The 18,886-nt window shown below is 43.3% G+C and overlaps 1 protein-coding gene across 4 annotated transcripts in view; it reads left to right on the top strand.

Moving 5' to 3' along the window:
* Positions 1-18,886, top strand: part of aopep (aminopeptidase O (putative)) — a 75,718-nt gene that overhangs the window by 36,263 nt on the left and 20,569 nt on the right. For 3 of the 4 annotated variants that reach the window (XM_030104340.1, XM_030104339.1, XM_030104342.1), the window contains 2 exons: positions 2,894-2,956; positions 4,241-4,327. In XM_030104340.1, coding sequence (XP_029960200.1) covers positions 2,894-2,956; positions 4,241-4,327 — 150 coding nt within the window. Of the gene's footprint in view, positions 1-2,893; positions 2,957-3,281; positions 4,216-4,240; positions 4,328-18,886 lie in introns of those variants that run through there. The other variant, XM_030104341.1, reaches the window with a different exon arrangement.

Here is an 18,886-nt window from a genome sequence, read left to right as displayed (position 1 = left end):
ATCAATGTCAAATGCTGTTTTTAATGTTTTCACAACAATAAGTTTCCCTCTTTTAGCAGGACTAAAGCGCATGTTGATGATAGGATGGTAGAAAAAGATAAGGTGTACGCACATGTTTTTACTCCTGCATGAGGGCTGGTTGCTCTGCTTCATTCAGATTATAAATTACATTTAATTCATGTGTTTTGTTCATTCTGGTGAAATGACTGAATGATAGCTTTTCAGGTTTCTGACTGTAGGCGTGCCTCTCCAGCCTGTACTTGTTTTTATGATTTATTTGGGAATGCCTCGCAGGGATTCCTTCACACTTGGCTTGAATATTTATCCTCACTCTTTAGTGAGCTGAGTTCAGTTTTAAGTTCAAGGTCAGCATAACACTATGGGGACAATATGTCTTCACTATATCATGAGTTTAGAAACGTAAATGTCAGTTGCATCTCCGCTGGCTGGTGGAGACATTTGCTCGGTGGTATTTTTACTTGCTCACAGGAAAATTTGCCCTCGGCTGCATCATTAGACGTGAAAGGTTGCAACAAGTTCCATGCATCCATCCATTCAATTTCTTTATCGCTTTATCCTGTGCAGGGTCACAAACAGTCCCAGTTTACCAAGAACATCCTGGACAGATCACCAGTTGCAACAAGTTTAACTGCTCAATATTAACACTTGAGTCATAGAAAGTGCATTGTTATGATCTTGGCAGGAACACACTGATATTATTTCCTCTCCTAATTTCTGAGATCAAAATATTCATTTATTTGTGTCATGTACATAATGCATATTTCGAAAAATTATGGATTTATCTGTGGACCAAACAAAAAGAAAGCACTCAGAAACATCTGAAAATGTGACCATAAGTTGAATTACTGATATTGAGTTATGTTTTCTGTTTTTTTTTGTTTTGTTCTTTCTGAATGATAACAAATAGTTAACTTCTCACAGCACTTTAGGATTTGTTGTTTCATTCAGCATTGGTTCATGTGGACAAAGAAGTTATTGCGAATACAATTCTCTGCAGTTTCACACAGCAACCTTCTGAAAATAAATCTGTGACTATTGCAACAACACATCATCAGAAGGGTAAAACTAACCTGTCTCACAACGGAAGAGCCATCATTGAAGGAAAAAGCGACGTCGCTATGAACGCCTGGCCGCCACAAGCCAGTTATCCGGTTCAAAATCTAAAAGTCAGAAGTTTCAATAATTAAGTCAGACTCTTCCAATCTTGCTGTGATTGATTTGTTGTTTGATCAAACACATGTGAACAAAACGTGTCATACACATGTGCTTATTATTCCGTATTTATTTACCAATGAACATACAGCATACCATGGTCATTAATGTACTCTATGAACTTCCAAAAGACTTCACAACATTTTGGTTGTCACACATCAATCAAGTGTTTTCAGAAAGAAGCTTCATTCAGCAAACATCTAATAGCATTGGTACCCAAAGTTTGTGTGTGCCACCTTTGAAAATATCGAACTGTCCTCTATTATAGCGGAGACTTACCCTGTTAGCTATGGACTTATTCCTTATATACTTGTTTTAAATATAAATTTCATGTGTTTTATATTTTTCCTTTGTTACTGTTTTGCTATTTTGCTATTTTTTTTTTAATATATTTTCAGATAAAATGTATATATTTAACTTGCTCTCAGACACCACTAGAGGGAGTTTTAAAAATCACGATCCCTTAGTATTGTGATTTTGGCAAAAACGATCATTACGTGACACGTCAGCCTCAGTTATTGAGAAAAGCTACATCTGCCTCTCATAAACGTTCAAGAGTCAGAGATATAAACTGTGAACGTCTTATAGATTCACCCGAGAAACACTAGACAGACAAAAGCGCCGGACGGGAGAGCTGAAGGCAGACAAAGGTCTGGCTATTTAGAGAGTGGTTCTGGAGATCAAGGCAGCAGAGGAGCTATGTGTGGTATCTTGTTACACAATGCCAATTTGCTGCTTCAACACTCACTACGGTCTATACTGCCCACTCCAACACCTCCCTCTCTCTTTCTCTCTGTACCTTCCTGCGTCTGCCTCTCGCTCTATTCATCCTTACCTTTTACACACACTCGCATATACACACACCGTCATGCTATTTCTGCTAGAGTACTTTTGTATAATACACACACAGAAGTACTTTGGTATGGAGTTATGGTATTGAACTCTTTGTGGCCATGGTAACGCTAATAGCTGAAAAGTTGCTCGGGTCGGTGTGTGCGTGGGAACGTCTGTGAAATGCGCGGAGCAGATTGAGGCTCACTATGAGGTGGATGTGATGTGCCACTGCTGCATTTTTGTGCGTTTTTTGCATGTGTGGTCTGACAATACGCACGCCTCACACCCATGAGGTCCTGTCTGTCTTTACACACACACACACACACACACACAAGCACACACGCGCACGCACACACACCCTTCATCACTCTGTTTTGTTGAGCAGCGGCTCTGCTGAAAGCTTTAATAAGGTGAGAGAGTAAGTGCCGTGTGCTTGTGCTTACTAGCTGTTCTCCGCGCGCGTGCATGTGTGCGTGCACATCTAAGGTGTCCATCCTGTGGCTGCTTGCAAGTCAGGTGATTTTTTTTTTCCCCCCTTCCTTGCCTCCTCCTCCTCTTTTTCTTTTCTTCTCCCAGACTTTCCTCCTTTCCTTCATCCTCCGGAGTCAAGTCGCGAGTTTCCGTCAGAGGAACAAGTGATAGTGCTCCTTCTCCTCCCACCTCTCCTGTCTCCCTCCCCTTCCTGCCTTGCTTGGGAGTTTTCTCTCTCTCTCTCGCTCTGTCTCTCTCTCTCTCCCTCCCTCGCTCTCTGCCTCTGCAAAGCATTCCACTCTGTCCCGATCACTTGCCCCCGGCTCACTGCTCTCCCTTCTTCTCTGTCGCTCAGTGGCTGTATGAAAGGAGCGCCGTGTGGTCACAGGCAAGGCTGGTGGAAGAAGTCAAAGCAGAGGTAGGCTCGCTCTCACTCTCTGTCTCTCTCTTCTCCTCCTCTCTTTGCCCGACTCCTCTTCTCATCTTCAGGGAGTGGCAGACAGACTCAGGGGCAAATCTGTAACTGGAAATATTGCACCTTTGGACCGCCTAACATGATCAAGCCATCTGACTCTCTTCAGTCTCTAAGTTAGTCTGCCACTATTTCTCTCCGCTGCCAGCGCGTTGTTTTTCTCCTCTCTCTGTTATTCACACGCTTCGTTTCATAGTGTTTGATACCATCTCTTATCTCTGTCTCTCTTTCACTCCCTTTCCCTCTTTTTCTCATTTGCTGCCTGTTTCAGTCTCTCCCTCTGTCTGTCGTGCGAGTGAAGTGCGGCACACAGCGCTGTGCATCTGTTGCGTGTCATTCTCTCCTGCCTATCAGATTTCCCATAAAGCTCTTCTGTTTTTGATTCTGTTGTGTATATCTTTAAACTCTTCCATTAATCTGTCAGTTCAACGAAATCTTCAATTTGTTTTTTAAGTGCCTGGGAAGATTAAGAGTACTTGACTGTGTTTCAGAAATGACTCATTTGCTTCATGTGCCAGCAAAGTGTTTAAAGTCCTCACTTTTTTTTTTTTCGCTGTTTCTCTCGCTAAACTGTATCATACCCATATTTTTATTGTACAACATGAATCGATGTGTAGGCGAGAGCCCACTGAAGGTAGATTGAGTTTGGCCTTGACAGTGATTGGCTGTTTAATGAAAATCTATACTGTAGGGAGTTGCTGCGATCCAGACTCTGGTACAACTACATGCTTCCAGGATTACTCTTTTGACTCAGCCGGATGTTTGTGTTGATTATAAATGGAGCGATTGCCGGATAGTGGAAATAAATCCGACCTGTAAGAGGGAAGAAACCTTAGACCGATGTCCATTTGTGAGTCTGTCTGCTTCAACACTACCTGCCTGCTCGCATATCAGCTAACTCAGATTATTTATTCGCCTTCTTAACTGAGAACAAAGTGTGCGCCTACAGTCATTTCTGGCTTTCTATGCTGGATATGAGCAATTGGTCTTTGTCTTATTATGCACCCTTTTCCTCTCTCTCTCTCTCACTCTCGCTCTATCCCTCTGTCGCTGACATTGTTTACACCTTTATGATCACCTCTGCTGTTATCCTATTTTTTCTAATTCTCCTTCACGCTGTCTTCCCCCTCACTCAAATCCTGCCACTTTGTTGTCTCCTCCTGTCTACCTCTATACTGTTTTTTTTTCCCGCCTTCACCACCTCACCCCCCTCCATCCTCCCTCCTGCAGGTTGTAAAATGGATTCTCCTCAGTCAGAGTCATCAGGGGAAGGGCAGAAAGCGGAAGAGAATAGAAGCCAAGGTGAACTACAAAGAGGTAGGAAGCACTCTACTGTATTAAGACCTCTGTTTACCTCCCTCTCCTCTGTACTTCTAACACTTGGCAGTGTCCTTCTCTCCCTTGGACGCCGCTTTTGTCTAAACATCTTGATTTTTCTCTTAAAGTATTTGTCATTCTCAAGCTCAAGCAGTGTTTTTGTTTGCCTGACAACACAGTTATCCCTTAGTCTGTGTATATGTTTTGTCTGGAAGAGCGGACTACCCTGTACTTGTTTAAGTCTGTATTTATGCTGTGTCCTGCACACACAGATATTTAACCTTTTAAGAACTTGTCCTTTACAAGTCCCTCTAAGAAAAAAGTATTTGCAATTCTTCTGGTTTAGATTCATTCATCCAAGCTTGGTTATTACAATGCAGCTGAGTGCAGAGTAAGTCTAGAATGCAAGTCAATGCAGTGTCCCCGTAAGACATGGAAAATAAATGTGTGTGTGTGTGTGTGTGTGTGTGTGTGTGTGTGTGTGTATGCCTGCGTGCTTTCATGGTCAAGACGTGTGTGTGAGTGTGTCTGTCTGGGTTTCAGAGGCAGACACTTGACATTCAGAGTGTGACTTGGCCTTGAACCTTCCCGCTCCCCTTCCATCACCTCCTTCCTTCACTTCCTGTCTATTTTTTACTGTTTACTATCAAATAAAATGTTTTTATTTTAACCTTCCATGAAAAAAAGAAAAAAAAAAACAATCCCAAAAAGAAAAAGGTTGTGCCTCTGTGTGTAGTGTTAATTAGGGCTCTCTGGAGACTGCTAATCCCCTCCACCCACTAATTGACACACGCACTTGCACACGCCTGCATCATTAATGAACGCACACTGATCTATAAGCCACAGAGGGGCCAGAAGTCATTAGTGAGAGTTGAGCAGCTTTTATATATCACTCGCAATATGCTTAGGTATTGTGGACCGTAGGAAACGTTTCCAGAGCCACTCATCTTTTTGTACAGTACATTTTATGTCATGAATAAGTTAGATAAGTGCCTCTGGGTGTCTTTTAATAACATTTTGGAAGAGAAACTATACCAGCAATTTGCTTCCAGAAATGACTCCACTGGCTTTTCAAGACTGCTTATGAATGCGTCTCACATTACATCTTCTTGAAAGCTCCTACACAATGAAGGAACATTTTCAAATGTATGGAGACGTAGGCCGGCATGTGGTGAGTCTCAGTGTTGGAACATAAATATTCTGGATTGGATTACCTTCAGTTCCTGTGTTGTAATTTGGAGCTACCAGTGAATGAAATGCCAGAGCAACTCCCCCCAATACACACACACACACACACACACACACACACACACGCACATGCACACACTTGACCACCTTATACCTGCGGTCTGGCATATTTACAACATATACACACGAGCACAAATACACTTACTTCTAAGGGGCAGCAAAAGGGCCTCTTCCTGTTGGGGGGGGGGGGGGGGGGGGGGGGGGGGGCATCGAGTGCTGAAATCAGCCTCCCGAAAGAATAGCCAATTACTGTCCACTTGGCCATACACAATACTGAGAACAAGTGGGGAGGGACGAATGGACGGACGGATGGAGCGAGGGAGCAGAGGGATATTGGGGCGGGGGTGTGGGAGGTCAGCGTTTGAAGTTACACCATAAAAGCCATCCTGAAAGGAAACACGGTGTGACCCCACCTCCCCTCCCCTGCACCGCCATCCCACTCCTCTCCCCTCTCTCCCCTGCGGCCCAGCCCTCTCCTCTCTCCTCCCCTCCGTTTGTTTCTCTGAACAGAGAGTGCCCCACGGACAGGCCAGGTGTATTTTATATTACTCCTTCATGTACTTCAAACGCCCAAACCTCCCACTTTCTCCTGACCCCCCTCCCGCCTCTCTTGATCTGCCACTCCTCCTCTCTCTTTCCGCCGTCTACCAGCCTGTTGCGGGGCAATAAATCACTCAGCAGACCTGATCAGCAAAGATGGAGAGGAAAAACTCAGGCAAAACACACGAGACAGGCTAGTTGATGGGGAAAGAGCTGGGTTGAATTCCACAATTAGGAAAGCATGAAACAATGAATGCAAAATAGAAAACAAAGACAACATTTACACTGTGAAGCCCCTCTGATTATCTCCATGATCAGTTCACTTCAGAATGGAAATTTTAAGTATATCGATGCCACAAAATGACAAGCTTCAGTTGAAGTAATAGAAAGGGAAAGAAGATATCAGATGATATTTAAAGCCAGGAGAAATGGGTGACGGAACGACTGTGTGGAAAGAAGAAACACATGAAGAAGAGGTAGAAAATGATTGCAGAAGGAAAAATAAATTGCCAAGAGAAGATTTTTGGTGCCAATGATTGAAGCAAGAATGAGACTAGTACTGGGTTAGAGGTTGATGATTGTGAAATCCAGTAAGGTAATGAATCTGCTGCAGACATTTGAGGAAATGAAGAGCAGGGCGAATACGTATACAAGGAGATGAGAAAAGCACACCACCGATGAAATATTCCAGGTCTGGTCAGATGATGTAACGGTGGTTAGTTAGAGAGGAAAGAGAAGGAGCGGGAGGAAACAGGGAAGGTAGGACTTTCAGTGGGCCGGAATTAGTCTGAGTCAGTGTCACATTTAACTCTAATGACATCAGGGGTGATTATGGAATACACACTCACACACACGTTGGATGCACAGTGGTGGAGCCAGACACCCCCCGCAGAGCAGCCCGAGATCTGGTCAATTTAATAGAGCCGAAGTTTATTACCAACTTCCCCTCGTTTTTGTTCCTGTGTGACATTATTGATTCGCCAGCGTGTTATTGTGCACGTGGGGCTTTTTCTTCGAGTGTGTGCACGTGTACCTTGTGTGTGCACGTGAACACGCCGGGCGTGCTCGTGTCCAGTGTGCGTGGAGAGGTCTGTAGAGGGATATTAGTCACGCCCGCGTGGTAATGGGCCTCATTTTGCTCTCATTTTCATCTGCGGTGGCCATAATGAGGGGTTCCATCTGCCCCTACTGATCAGGGCAGGAAACCCTGTAGGGGGAAACGACTGTGAATAGCCGGCGACGTTAGCCAACTTTTTTGTTAATGACATACTTCTCTTTTCTAAGGAAACACAGTTGGCACATTGTTGTTGATCTGGGACTTAAACAGAATGAGTCAACTGGATTCCACGTTTAAAGAGGTCAACAGGCGTCATATTGGAACGTTTTTGAAACCCTTGTGGAGTTCTGTTCTAGATATGTTCAATAAAATGTGCCTTCATTAAAAAAAAAAAAACAATGTCCCAAAGAAAATGTTTAATCAATGGCACATGGATCAAAATGAAAAAATAACCCACTGAACTAACTCATGTAAATAGTGTGGTCAAGATATGAAATGTGAAGTTTGCTCGCTTATCGTCTCTCATCTGTTAATGTTACAGAGTTTTGATGTGTGCTTTCGAGGAAAGCATTTTTGTGTAGTTTTGCAAATCACGTCCCCTTTGGTGTAGCCGTGATAACGTTCTGTGTACTGTAAATGTTTACATAGCTCTTCCTGTGGATAAGCAGATCTGGAAAATGTTGCCGTCCTGAATTCTTGTCATTCCAGCTGAATATATTCTGCAACACGTTATTTTTTAACTTCAAACTGGTCTGTGGACCTTGGTGTTTATTAGGATTTACCCTTATTAGATTTACCAGGCGAATCAAATTGATATTATGATGATAGTTACGAATCACCAAGGGTTTGATTTAAACATTAGCATATCGGTTGCTTTAAAGACTCCTAATGATTTTAGGCTTTGCAATAATAATTGCAAAGGACATGATTATGCACGCTTCGCCTCTAAATAGACTGTGGAAGGAGGTTCGGGGTGTTCATGTATCTCAGAGCAAGGGCAGCTCTGCGTGCCACAGACGCAGCAGCAAAGGTGGACAGTGAGTCAGCCTCCATCTTAGTGTGCTTCTGTCACCTCATTTGCACCTACATGGCAATCTGGACCCTCCAATCTACGGTACAAGTTACTGTGAAAACTGGTTTGTGTTTGTGGCTGAGGAAATGTCAACAACAGCAGGTTTAGAGGAACATCCTGTCTCCAAGAGGCTCTTGGAGACAGGATAGTCTGCGACGTGTCATCTGTCAAAATGCACCGGGTTCAGTTAACTTCACATTTTTCATCTCGGAAGGTAACCTTGCATGATGATATTCAGCCGCTACGGCAAGTATGTTATTGTTGTTGGATGATCGCTTTGTTTAGAGACCGACATTCTTGCTTACGCAGCCTGGATAATGTAATTTGTTAAAGACAATGTACAAACACTGATGCGGCGTAGCTAATTTTGATCAAAAGCCCCACAGCTGCTACTCAAAGGACATTGCGGGGGCTGCTCTGACATAAAGAACGGCGACGTCAACCCCGGTTTCAGGAGATAACGCAAACCCACAAGGACACTAACTGAGCGTGAGTGCTGACTGAAATCTCTTGTGTTGTAATGAGGTGCAATGTTGATGGCTGGACAGCGGAGGTAGTAGTGGTAACCGGAGCCCCCGTGGGAGAGTAAACAGTGGGAAGAGCACGATCAAAAGCCTCTTCGCTTGGGTGGGGTGTGCAGGTGGCGCACATTACTCTGCCAGTGAAGATTTTTTGTAAATAGAGGGTGGAGGAAAAAAAAAAAAGGAGGAGAGCATAGTGGTAGCAGTTTCAGTTTGGTTTTTTTTATGCGTTTTGAGTGGGAGATTGCTAGTTTGTCATCTGCAAACCAGAAACTCATTTTACAAGAGAATAATGATAAAAGAGCAAGTTTTCTTTCAGTCTTGTTTGCTTTCCCTCTGTCGTCCATATGTTTCTCCTCAGCTGCTTGGAGTTTGAACAGTGGCCATGAAATAAAACGTTTCATCGAATAATGTTGTTGTCATTGCATCCGTGTTGTTGTTTCTTCAATCGGACGTCACCACTTAGCAGCACGTCCGGCCGTATTTGGCAACACAAACTCCACCCCTGTGCTCCGTTAAAGACACATCTGGTTTTTCCTCATCTCTGTCCCCGAGTCTCCATTGCATTCTCATGTTTTATGCCGCCGGCGCCCCTTACTCTTTATCTCTAATGACGTTTCTTACTAACTCTGTCTCCCTCTTTCTGTTTCTGATTCTCTGGCTGTGATTTATTGGCAATGAATCAGGGATGAGGGAGGATGCCGGAGGAGAGATAGGAACATTCAGGGAAATGGCTGTTTCCGGCCAGACTCCACATCAGGATGGGAAATGGTCGGAAGAGAGTGTGTGCGTGCATGTTTTTGTGGGTATGGACTCTGTGTGTGTGTGTGTGTGTGTGTTTTTCTCCATCATTAGAGAAGCACAAGATTGGCTAATGTCTGCTCTGCTGTGTCATTGCCAGATTCAGCCCTTTAATTGCATTGAACTTAAGCCTAAAACAAACTTTGCACACCTATTGGAGTAAATACGGAGTTTGTGGAAAATAATTTGTTGTACTTTTCAAGTAGTGTTCAAATGGCAGCAAAATGAAACTGTAAAGGTCACAGCGTGTTAGGCAGTTTATGCTTTGTGGTTTTGGTTTGATGTTGTGAAAGTTTTTCATTATCTTCTCGTACCTTGATATTGTCGGCGCTGATTTCGAGGCCCGTATTGAGGCGAATGGAATCTTATGATGTGAAGCTGAAAGCAGAGGTGTTGTTCATAACACTGATTGACAGATAAACAGGTGGAGTGTAAAATGTGGCTACAGTAGAAAGAAAAATGTGCTAAAGGCAGTCGTGGAATCTACTTTTTTAAACCCCTCCTACGATTGTGAGCACACGAAAACCCCCGGAAAGATTTAATAATGGGATTGCAAAGAAGTGTTTATAGAAGTTATTATTGGTAGATTGTCAGTGTTTCAGGCATAGGATGTAGACTTCAGATGAGGTGGAGGTTGGATCAGTCTGGTCAGTCTGCTAATGCCATTCGAATGAAATAAAATAAAGATCCCTTGAGAAAGATTTTGGGCTTTTTCAACAGACTGATTGCAGTCGGTAGTTTCAGGAAATCTGTGGTTTTTAACTTCTAACTACTGACTGAAAGATAAATGTACACAAGCAAGAACCCTTACTTTATACTGTGAAAGATAGCTGTCCAGACTGATAGATTGACTTTATATACATGTCTCTGACATTGAGAAATAGACACATACTGTAGCTACAAAAGAATCACTTCGTCCCTGGAAAGAAATCAGACCCTTCAAGGCTTAGTGCCTGAGCTCGGACAGAGAGAGGCGAGAGGGTAGGAGCGAGTCAAGGGAGTAGAAGGGAGAGGGTGAGTCCAGGACATCTAAAGAGACAGTAGAGCCGGACCAAAACAACAGATCAATAAAAGTATCTTACTGGCTTTGTCATTTTCTGCAGCATCCGTTGTGGAAAGTGCTGACCAAGAGGGACAGATTGTGTGGGAATCAGGGGATCAGCGTGGCAAACAACTATTTGATTCACCGCTTTCTCACACTGGCTTTTCATCAATAAGCTGTTGATCCGATGCAACCTGCCAATAAAACTTTGCAGTCCACTCGTGTGTGCCTGTTTGAATAAATATTTAGGGATGTACTTTTTGTTTAGTGACAAATCCCTCGTATTAATCCATCAATCCAAACAGCGTGCTTACACACAGCTGTGTGTCCCTGAGCTCTGTTACACAGGTAGCTGGGTTTAGTGTTTAACTTGAGCTGTGATATCACAGGCTATTTGTGTACAAAATGGGGCGAGTAAATGCTGCCGGTGTTGTTTTATATATAAAAAAATATATATTTAACAAAATCCAGTCGCTGTCAGGTGAAATGAAGCTCCATAAAATGATTAGCAATAAATTAAAAAAGAAAAAAAAAAGGAGAGAGAGAGGGGAAAAGTTTAGCAGTGCAAAGCTGGTAAGATATATGTTTGGAGTTCAAAGGTGAAAAAGATGCCTCAATTTATGCCGTGTTAATAAGGGATAGCAAGACGAAAGGAAAGCGAGAGGGAGGGAAGAAGCCAGTGAGCGCTTGTCTCATTTATCACTCAGCAGCAGTTCTGCTTTTGGGTTCATTTGAAGCTCACAGCCTGTCTCATCTCGTCCGGGGACTCCCTGCCGTCTGTGTGTGTCTACGCGGCGTTCGTGTATGCATTTGTGAATGAGGGTGGTAAACTATCCAAAAAGGAGGGTGTATAGACATCAGCAGTCAGGGCTGACGATGCTGACAAGCCATTTTGTGACAGGCGGAGTCGCTCAGATGTAGTGCTTGGGCCTTCATGACTTTCGGAAGAATGAAAATGTGCACCCGCACGCACATTTCTTCCTCTGACTCTGTGACGACCCTCGGGGATAAATGAAAGCTGTTCATAACTTGGAATCAAATGTCCAACCCAACCCAAATCGATTCCTGCGACATAAAAACAGGTCTGAAAAAGGGAAGCTCCAGGCTGCCGTTCCAAGAAAACTGTCACTCTAAAACTAAAAGTTGAGCCTCATAAAGATTGATGTACACTTCCACGTAAAAAGAGATCCATTAGAGAGTTATGGCGGGGTGAGGGTTAGTTATATAGAGCAATAGTAGCTCCAACAGGCTTTCCACTGAAGTGGTCAGAAAGAATATACACACACATAAACACGCACACACACACACACGCGCATGGATTCTGAATCCCAGAAGCATTTGAGTGTCATTAAAGTGCAGCTGTGTTTGTCTTTCCAACACACATGGAAAACACATAAGGGATAGAGAGAGAAAGAGAGCGAATACTGAATATATCTGACACAATCTGTACAAAAACAAGTACTGCACTCTGTCACTCACACAAATATACAGCATTCGGTTTGGAGGACATTCAAAAAACACAATTTAAAACCTGGGGTAATGGCACGCTATAAAATGCAGTGCAGTGTGGAGGTCATGATGTTGAAGCGGGTGACACCTCAGCCAGATATTTAGCGTGCAGTCATTCTCAGATCTGGGCTGGGCGGCACAATGGAACGGGCTTTTTTAGCGGTGGGAAATGAATCAACGCTTTTCACATAAACTCGATTTAGGCGTCACCCCGTCTCTTTCATAGGTACAGTACGTAATGTGTTCGTGCGTCTGTGTGTGTGCGCGTGCGTGTGCGCGAATGCGGCGTGCTGAGTGCTAAAACATCTGTCTTTCCCGGTAATGACCGGGGCAGTCGACAGAGCCCTCAGACAGCCCTGACGCACTTAGCCTTGTCAGAAACACACAAGCGTGCATGCACACAAAGTCACGTCAGCTGTATGCGCTACCAGGCACAGCGATTATAGAAATCCCAGCGTATGAAAGCAATAATGTAACCCCAAAGATCTGACAGCGAGGGTTTGAGGTGCTGTCATAGAGCGAGCCTGGCTTATGATCCTTTCTCCTCATTTGTCCGAGTCCCCGTTATTCATGCCATGTGAGTTGATTTTTCTCCCAACAGCAAAACTGGTTTCACTTTAAAGCCACAGATTACCCTAAATTCTTGAAGAGCAGAGACAAATCGATGGTCTAACAGTGATTTTATGAACTGGCTCACAGCCAACGTGCATTTTGTTCACATTCTCAGAGACTGATGCCACACAGACGGATGAAATCTCCAAGTCTCAAACCGCTTGTTCCCGAAAAGAAAGAGACTCCTTGAGACTGAAATCTTCATTGTTTGTCAAACTGAAGCCTATTTTTTTGATTAATCGTTTCCTTCTTCACATTTTCAAAAGATACAAAACAGCCTGTTCAGGTAGTTAAGCACGTTAGATAGATGGATAAATAACAATAAATTAAAGTATCCATGACCAAAAATAGATATATTTATAGACAAAACCAGACATTATTTACAGAAATAAAAATAAATTCACCTCCACCAATAAAAAGAATAAAAGAACACTAAAATATCTCCAAATATTTACAAATGGATTACCTACACTCCTAAAGTTAAACACACTAGGAAATAACACTAACACATACATACAGTATATAGCAAATATTTACCAATCATTAAGAACAGAAAACTAGGAAAATACTGGCGTGGTGATAAAGTCAAGTAGGTGCCTGGTGCCTGTTTTTCACACACACTGTAGTCAGTGTGTAAGTCAGCTGTTGTCATCCCTCCTGCCTTCCAAACACGCTCGCCAAGGACACAAGTATTTTCATTTTTCATTCTTACAAGATAGGAAACTCTCACAGTTGAGAAGCTGTAGCGAGAGAAGGCTTGGTGTTTAATGCTTTAAATACAGTGAATAATTGATTGTCAAATTAGTCGTTGATTGTCTTCTGCTGATTCATTAATGACCAGTTTTAAAGAAAAGTACTGTAGAGGCATTCAAACTCCTTCAAATACCCGGAATAAAAAGAGCTACAAAACAGAAACAGTTTGGTGATGAGAATGTTAAATCATCACAGCGAATTGGTGGGATATTCACACTGCCAGGTGATGACAGTGAAGAGAGGCAGTCTTAATCTCCAAAAATGTCTTGTGCAGTATCAAATGAAGACGGACAGATGCATTTAAAATTGTAGAAGTTAACAGCCATAGTGTGAGTAATGCCTCCCTCTCCAAATCCCTCAGCCTGCAGGACCATGTGTTGCATATCTGAATGTGGTCTTATCATAGGAAAATAAGTAGAGCGACTGTTTTCCTGGGGTTTTAAGGCAAAGTAAACAACAAGTCTTGAATTTCTTTCCATCTGTTTTTCCATTGATGTCTCTTGATGTTCTCTTATTTCATCTTTCCTGCTTCTGTGGCGTCTTCTGTCTCTCATGTCTACCTCTTTTTCAAGTGTGTGTGTGTGTGTGTGTGTGTGTGTGTGTGTGCGTGCGCATGACTCCACAGCTGTGTGTATCAGTCTGTGCAGCAGATATCTGGGTTCAGTCCATCCCACATACCTCTGTCAGCGCAGGCTGCTTGAACCCGGCCAGCTTGGAGTTCACGCAGGAGACAACACACTCTCCACGCACACAAACACACACCCACAGGTATACACGTTCCAGACACACGGATGCAACTCATGGTCATGCAGACTTTGATTTGGAGAGTCCAACCGCGTCTCTTCCTGATCCTGACCTTTCTCTGATTGTTATGTTATCCCCTCTCTGCTGCCTCCTCTTCCCTTCTTCCTTCTCTCTGCCACTCCCTGTTCATGTTTGGCTCTGTCTGCCAGAGTCGCCCCATCTTTTGTTGTGCTTTTTTTTTCCCCCCCCCCCTCCTGCTTAAGCTCGGTATCTCTCTTTCTCAACACATCTTTCAGCAGCAGTAGATGCTATCGCTCCACACTGAAGGTCACTGCTGGTGCACGTTTGTGTTTTACCCCTATTATTGTTCTCATCCACCTGAACACGGCTTGAATGGACAAATCTGAGTAGTTTATGTGTGCGTGCAACGGTGCAATTGTGTGTGTGCGCTTAGTATTGCACGCTGACATTTAGAAACCTAACGGCCACAAAATGGCACTGGCGCATTCAATCGCTTTCGCTGACAAACGTTTACTGAGCCACTAGTGTGCACATGTCTTGTTAATAATTGTTACGATCAAGAATGATGTCCAGCGCTGGTCACATTTTACCTCAAACCCCTAACAGAATGAGGAGTTTCTATAATATTTAACCACCAACTCATGGCCGTTCTGAGCCTCCCAGGATCACGTTAAAACAAATGACATAAGGAAATTAAACCTGAGCTATTTTCAGTCTTAACCACAGATCATGCTTTTTTAAAGCTTGTGTGTTCAGGGGCTGAGCAGCTTCTGTGTAAAGTCACTGAATGTACAGTGAGAGACACTGTTTTGTATGTGTTGGTACTGAGCAAAATGACTCATTTTGCATTGAGCAGTCTGCATTTTTCTTAGAATCATGTTCTTGTTCATATAGAAATTTCACTGAAGTGATATATAATGTCAGCCATCATGGATGTGGAATTATATTGCAGAAATAAGCACACTACTGTTGTAACAGCAGATGTTTTTTTTTTCTTTGATTCCAATCAAAGTTGCTTTAAAGTAGACTTTTTTGGTTAGAGAAGCTGATGTCAAATTACACGTACACAGTTTTGCAAGTCATTGGGTTCAGTGCTAATAAAAACTATTGCTCAATTAGCTGGCTGATCAGAGTACAGTGTACTTTAGTGATAGGAGATCATGGGGAGAAATTAGCTAAAATATCACCTCAGTTGGAGAATGATCAGAGAGGCTAATCAGTTATTCATTTTTTTATTATTATTATTTTTTAAAGATTATAAACTCTAAAAAGTATTTAGGATGCAACAATGACATGTACTGTATGTGCTCCAAACTGGCCAAGGCAATGAGAAGATGTCAAAATTAAAATATAATAATAAGACATTTTCTTTCATTTATGAAACTGATGGTGGGAGTGGGCATGTCCACCAGTGGCTTCACTGTAAAGCTTTAGTGAAGCAGTAATTGAACACGGGTCTGCCGTCTACCTGACAGGTCATCTGGAACGGCCTTTTAGATAGAAATATAATGCTGTTACAGTTACAGACACAGTTTGTCCTGTTCGCTATGTTGTGTTTCTGTTTTCTATGAAATCTGGAAAAATACCAAAAAAAAAAAAAGTGGAAAAATCTGGAGGTACGAACAACGGCAGCTTTCAGAAATGTTTTTCCCCCCTTAGTTTGCCCTTGAGTAGTTACACAAAAACCAGCCTCTGTGCCTCTGTTGTTCACCATCCCTTTCTTTTCACCTCTTCCTTTGTCTAAGCTGACGTCCAGCTGTTTGGATGTGTCACTGTAGCACAATCGCTACAGATTTTTCTCCCTCACACACGAACAGCGGATCTTTTGTTCTATTGCTGTTTCAAAGGCCTCTCTCTTTCAAAGGCGTGCGGTCGGTGCAGTGGCAAAACACTCTACAGCCGCCACACAGACCTGGTTTCAATCCCCGGTTGTAACTCCCCTCGGTTGTTTAGAGCACCTGCATGGAGGCCAGTTGGATCTAAGAGGGGCTGTTATAGTCTTCCGGTGAATACGCCGCTGGCAACAAAGCGAGAAAGAAACCTCTTTGCCCACCTCTGCCTCCCCAGATCAACAGTTGCACAAGCAGCGACAGGCAACTGTCCGACAGGGGATTTATGTTCTGCAAAATGGAGAAGAGTGAAAAGACAAAAAAGGAGACGTCGGAATTGAAGCAATGAACTGTGGGCGTAGGAGGAATGGTAAGAGGGAGGTGAGGGAGCCATCCACCGGAGACTGTAAGATTTGCGGTTTGCGTCAAAGCATAAAGTGCCAGAGATTAATTAAAGTTCCCCTGTATTGGAGGTTTGTGCATGTGTGAATGAGTATGAGTCAGGGTGGTGATGAGTAGGAGAGAAAACATGTTAATTGCCTTCACGATCAATGCCAAATTGCAGGGACGTAGAATTTTACATAACGAATTCCCCACCTTCAGCGGAAACAAAGAAGCAAGTTATGAAGCGGTGGAAGAAAAACTATCTGATGAGCAGAAGAACACGCTTCATACGTGCTGCTGAAAGTGTGCACCCGTATGTTCTTGGTCTTTTCCCGTGGATTGCAGTTGATTTCCCCCCCTCAGAGCAGCCGGTCCTTCCTTGCCGGCTGGCCCCTCTGTATGTGGTTTTTCAGTTTACCCCCTGACTGGCGACAACCGCTGGGACCCCATGCTGCTGTTTGATTGGCTTGAGACTGTGAAGTTGAAGGCCAAGATGGAAGACGTCAGTCCTCCCACAGTCACAACAAATAAACAGAAAGAAAATTGGGGAATTTTTTTTGTGAAAAATATGCCTCTTGTATTTCTTAAGTGAAATTTTCTGATTTTCTGTATTATTATATACTTTAAAAGGCTCTATTTTTTAATTTCCATGACATGATAAGCTTAAATTCTAAAGATCAAAACAAAAGAAAGCTGTGGGAAAGCTTTTAGAGCGTAGGTACTGCTTGCTTGTTTGACGTGTTTGTTTCCCAGATGAGCTCTGTCGATTGGCAGTGTATAATACATGAGGAGAATATTTCTTTCCTATTATGCTCGCAATGACTGAGGTGAGCATTTCTTTGCTTGTTGTCATCAGATGTATGTGTTTGAAGATACCGTCGCTAAACAGTGGATCCTGGCAGTTATTAAGAATGCAAGGTCAGAACATCAAAGGCTCTCCTCCTCTCCATTCTCTGCTTATACGATCAGCTTGTGTCTGACTCTGAAAAGCTCCCTATATGTTTTGACTCCTGATTAGACCGGAGACTGATTGCAGCAGCATAAACACAAAAACATATACAGCCTCGTTCTGCCGCCGCTGTTGATTAGAGTGGCTTTCAAATGGGAAAACAAAGAATGAGTGCTATTAACGATTGAATTACAGATAGACGGCGGTGGCTGTAGGTCATCGCCGAGGTCGTCGCCTTGTGACCGCCTCTGTCTGTGAGATGACTGGGGGGGGGGGGGGGGGGGGGGGGGTGGAGGCAGGTGTGACATCGCGTGTGGAAATGATCGAACCAAACAGGAGAACAGCTCCATCGCGTGAGTCGAAAGGGCAACATGTGACTCACAGATAACCTTTCTGTGCGCCTGTGCGTGTGTGTGGCGCTGATCCATTCCCCAAAATTGGTTTACAAAATCTATGTCAGCAGACCATTTTATAATGTCTTTTTAGACCTTGTGATGGCACAGTGTTGCCGTATCATATCCCTGCAGTGAATAAATCTCTTCTTCTCTTTCCTCTCATATTGGTAGTGTCCTCTCATTGCTGCGGTGCCTTTCACTGAAGTCTCCCACTCATGTTCCCACACAGACTGCTGCTAATGTATGAGACCTGACGGCGGGGTGGGATAATTAAACCAGATCACCTGCTTTTTTTCCAATGCCTGTGGAGGCTCGGTCTGATGCAAACATTATTTAATGCATTTTATTCCAAAGGAAGAAGCTAAATTTCAAGAAGTAAAAACAGTCGAAGAAAATTAGCATTGGTTCAGAGGTTTCCAATCCATGAAGAACTACTTGCGAAGAGTTAATTTTCCCAAGAGACAGTTTCTTTTATGTCATTTGGATTTCAATTATTTTCTTGCTGATTGCTGTTTCATTTCTGACCATCTGCCCTGCTCTGATGCGCATTTTTGATTACATGCAGCTGTATGGAGCTGATTAAAAAGTGTAAGCATTTGTGATGATGTTCTTGCTGTCATGTCTGTGGAGAGAATGCTAACAGCTGCTTGGAGCTCTGTTTTCTCCTGAAGACTCGAGTCCACCGCGGCACTCAGGGCAGATAAACGTTTTGGGCCTTTAAATCAAGTGTAAAATAAAGACGGGACCAAAACAGATAAAGGAACCAAGGAGGGGCTTTTAATTGGAGCAGCTGGACTCTGAGTTTGCGCCGGTGAAGGAAAACAGTGAATAGGAGTTGATATGGAGACCGGGGTAGCAGACAGTCATGGAGACAGAGGCGAAAGGGAGGGATTTGAGTGAAAGAGAGTGAAACCTTAGTACCTGAGGCGTGGGCCGAGGCCTTTAGCTGCTGGTGCCAGAATGTGTTTTTACGAGCCTGCGGTCAGACAGAAATAAAAGGCAGCCGAGCGGCTGAATGGCATCACACAGACACACGTGCACGCATGCACACACATGATTCAATGGCCTCTCAGAAATCACAG

Source organism: Salarias fasciatus, chromosome 12 (assembly GCF_902148845.1).
Source record: "Salarias fasciatus chromosome 12, fSalaFa1.1, whole genome shotgun sequence".
NCBI classification, from domain to species: domain Eukaryota; kingdom Metazoa; phylum Chordata; class Actinopteri; order Blenniiformes; family Blenniidae; genus Salarias; species Salarias fasciatus.
The sequence above is the reverse complement of the archived record's forward strand: the minus strand, read 5'-3'. Positions and strand labels throughout refer to the sequence as shown.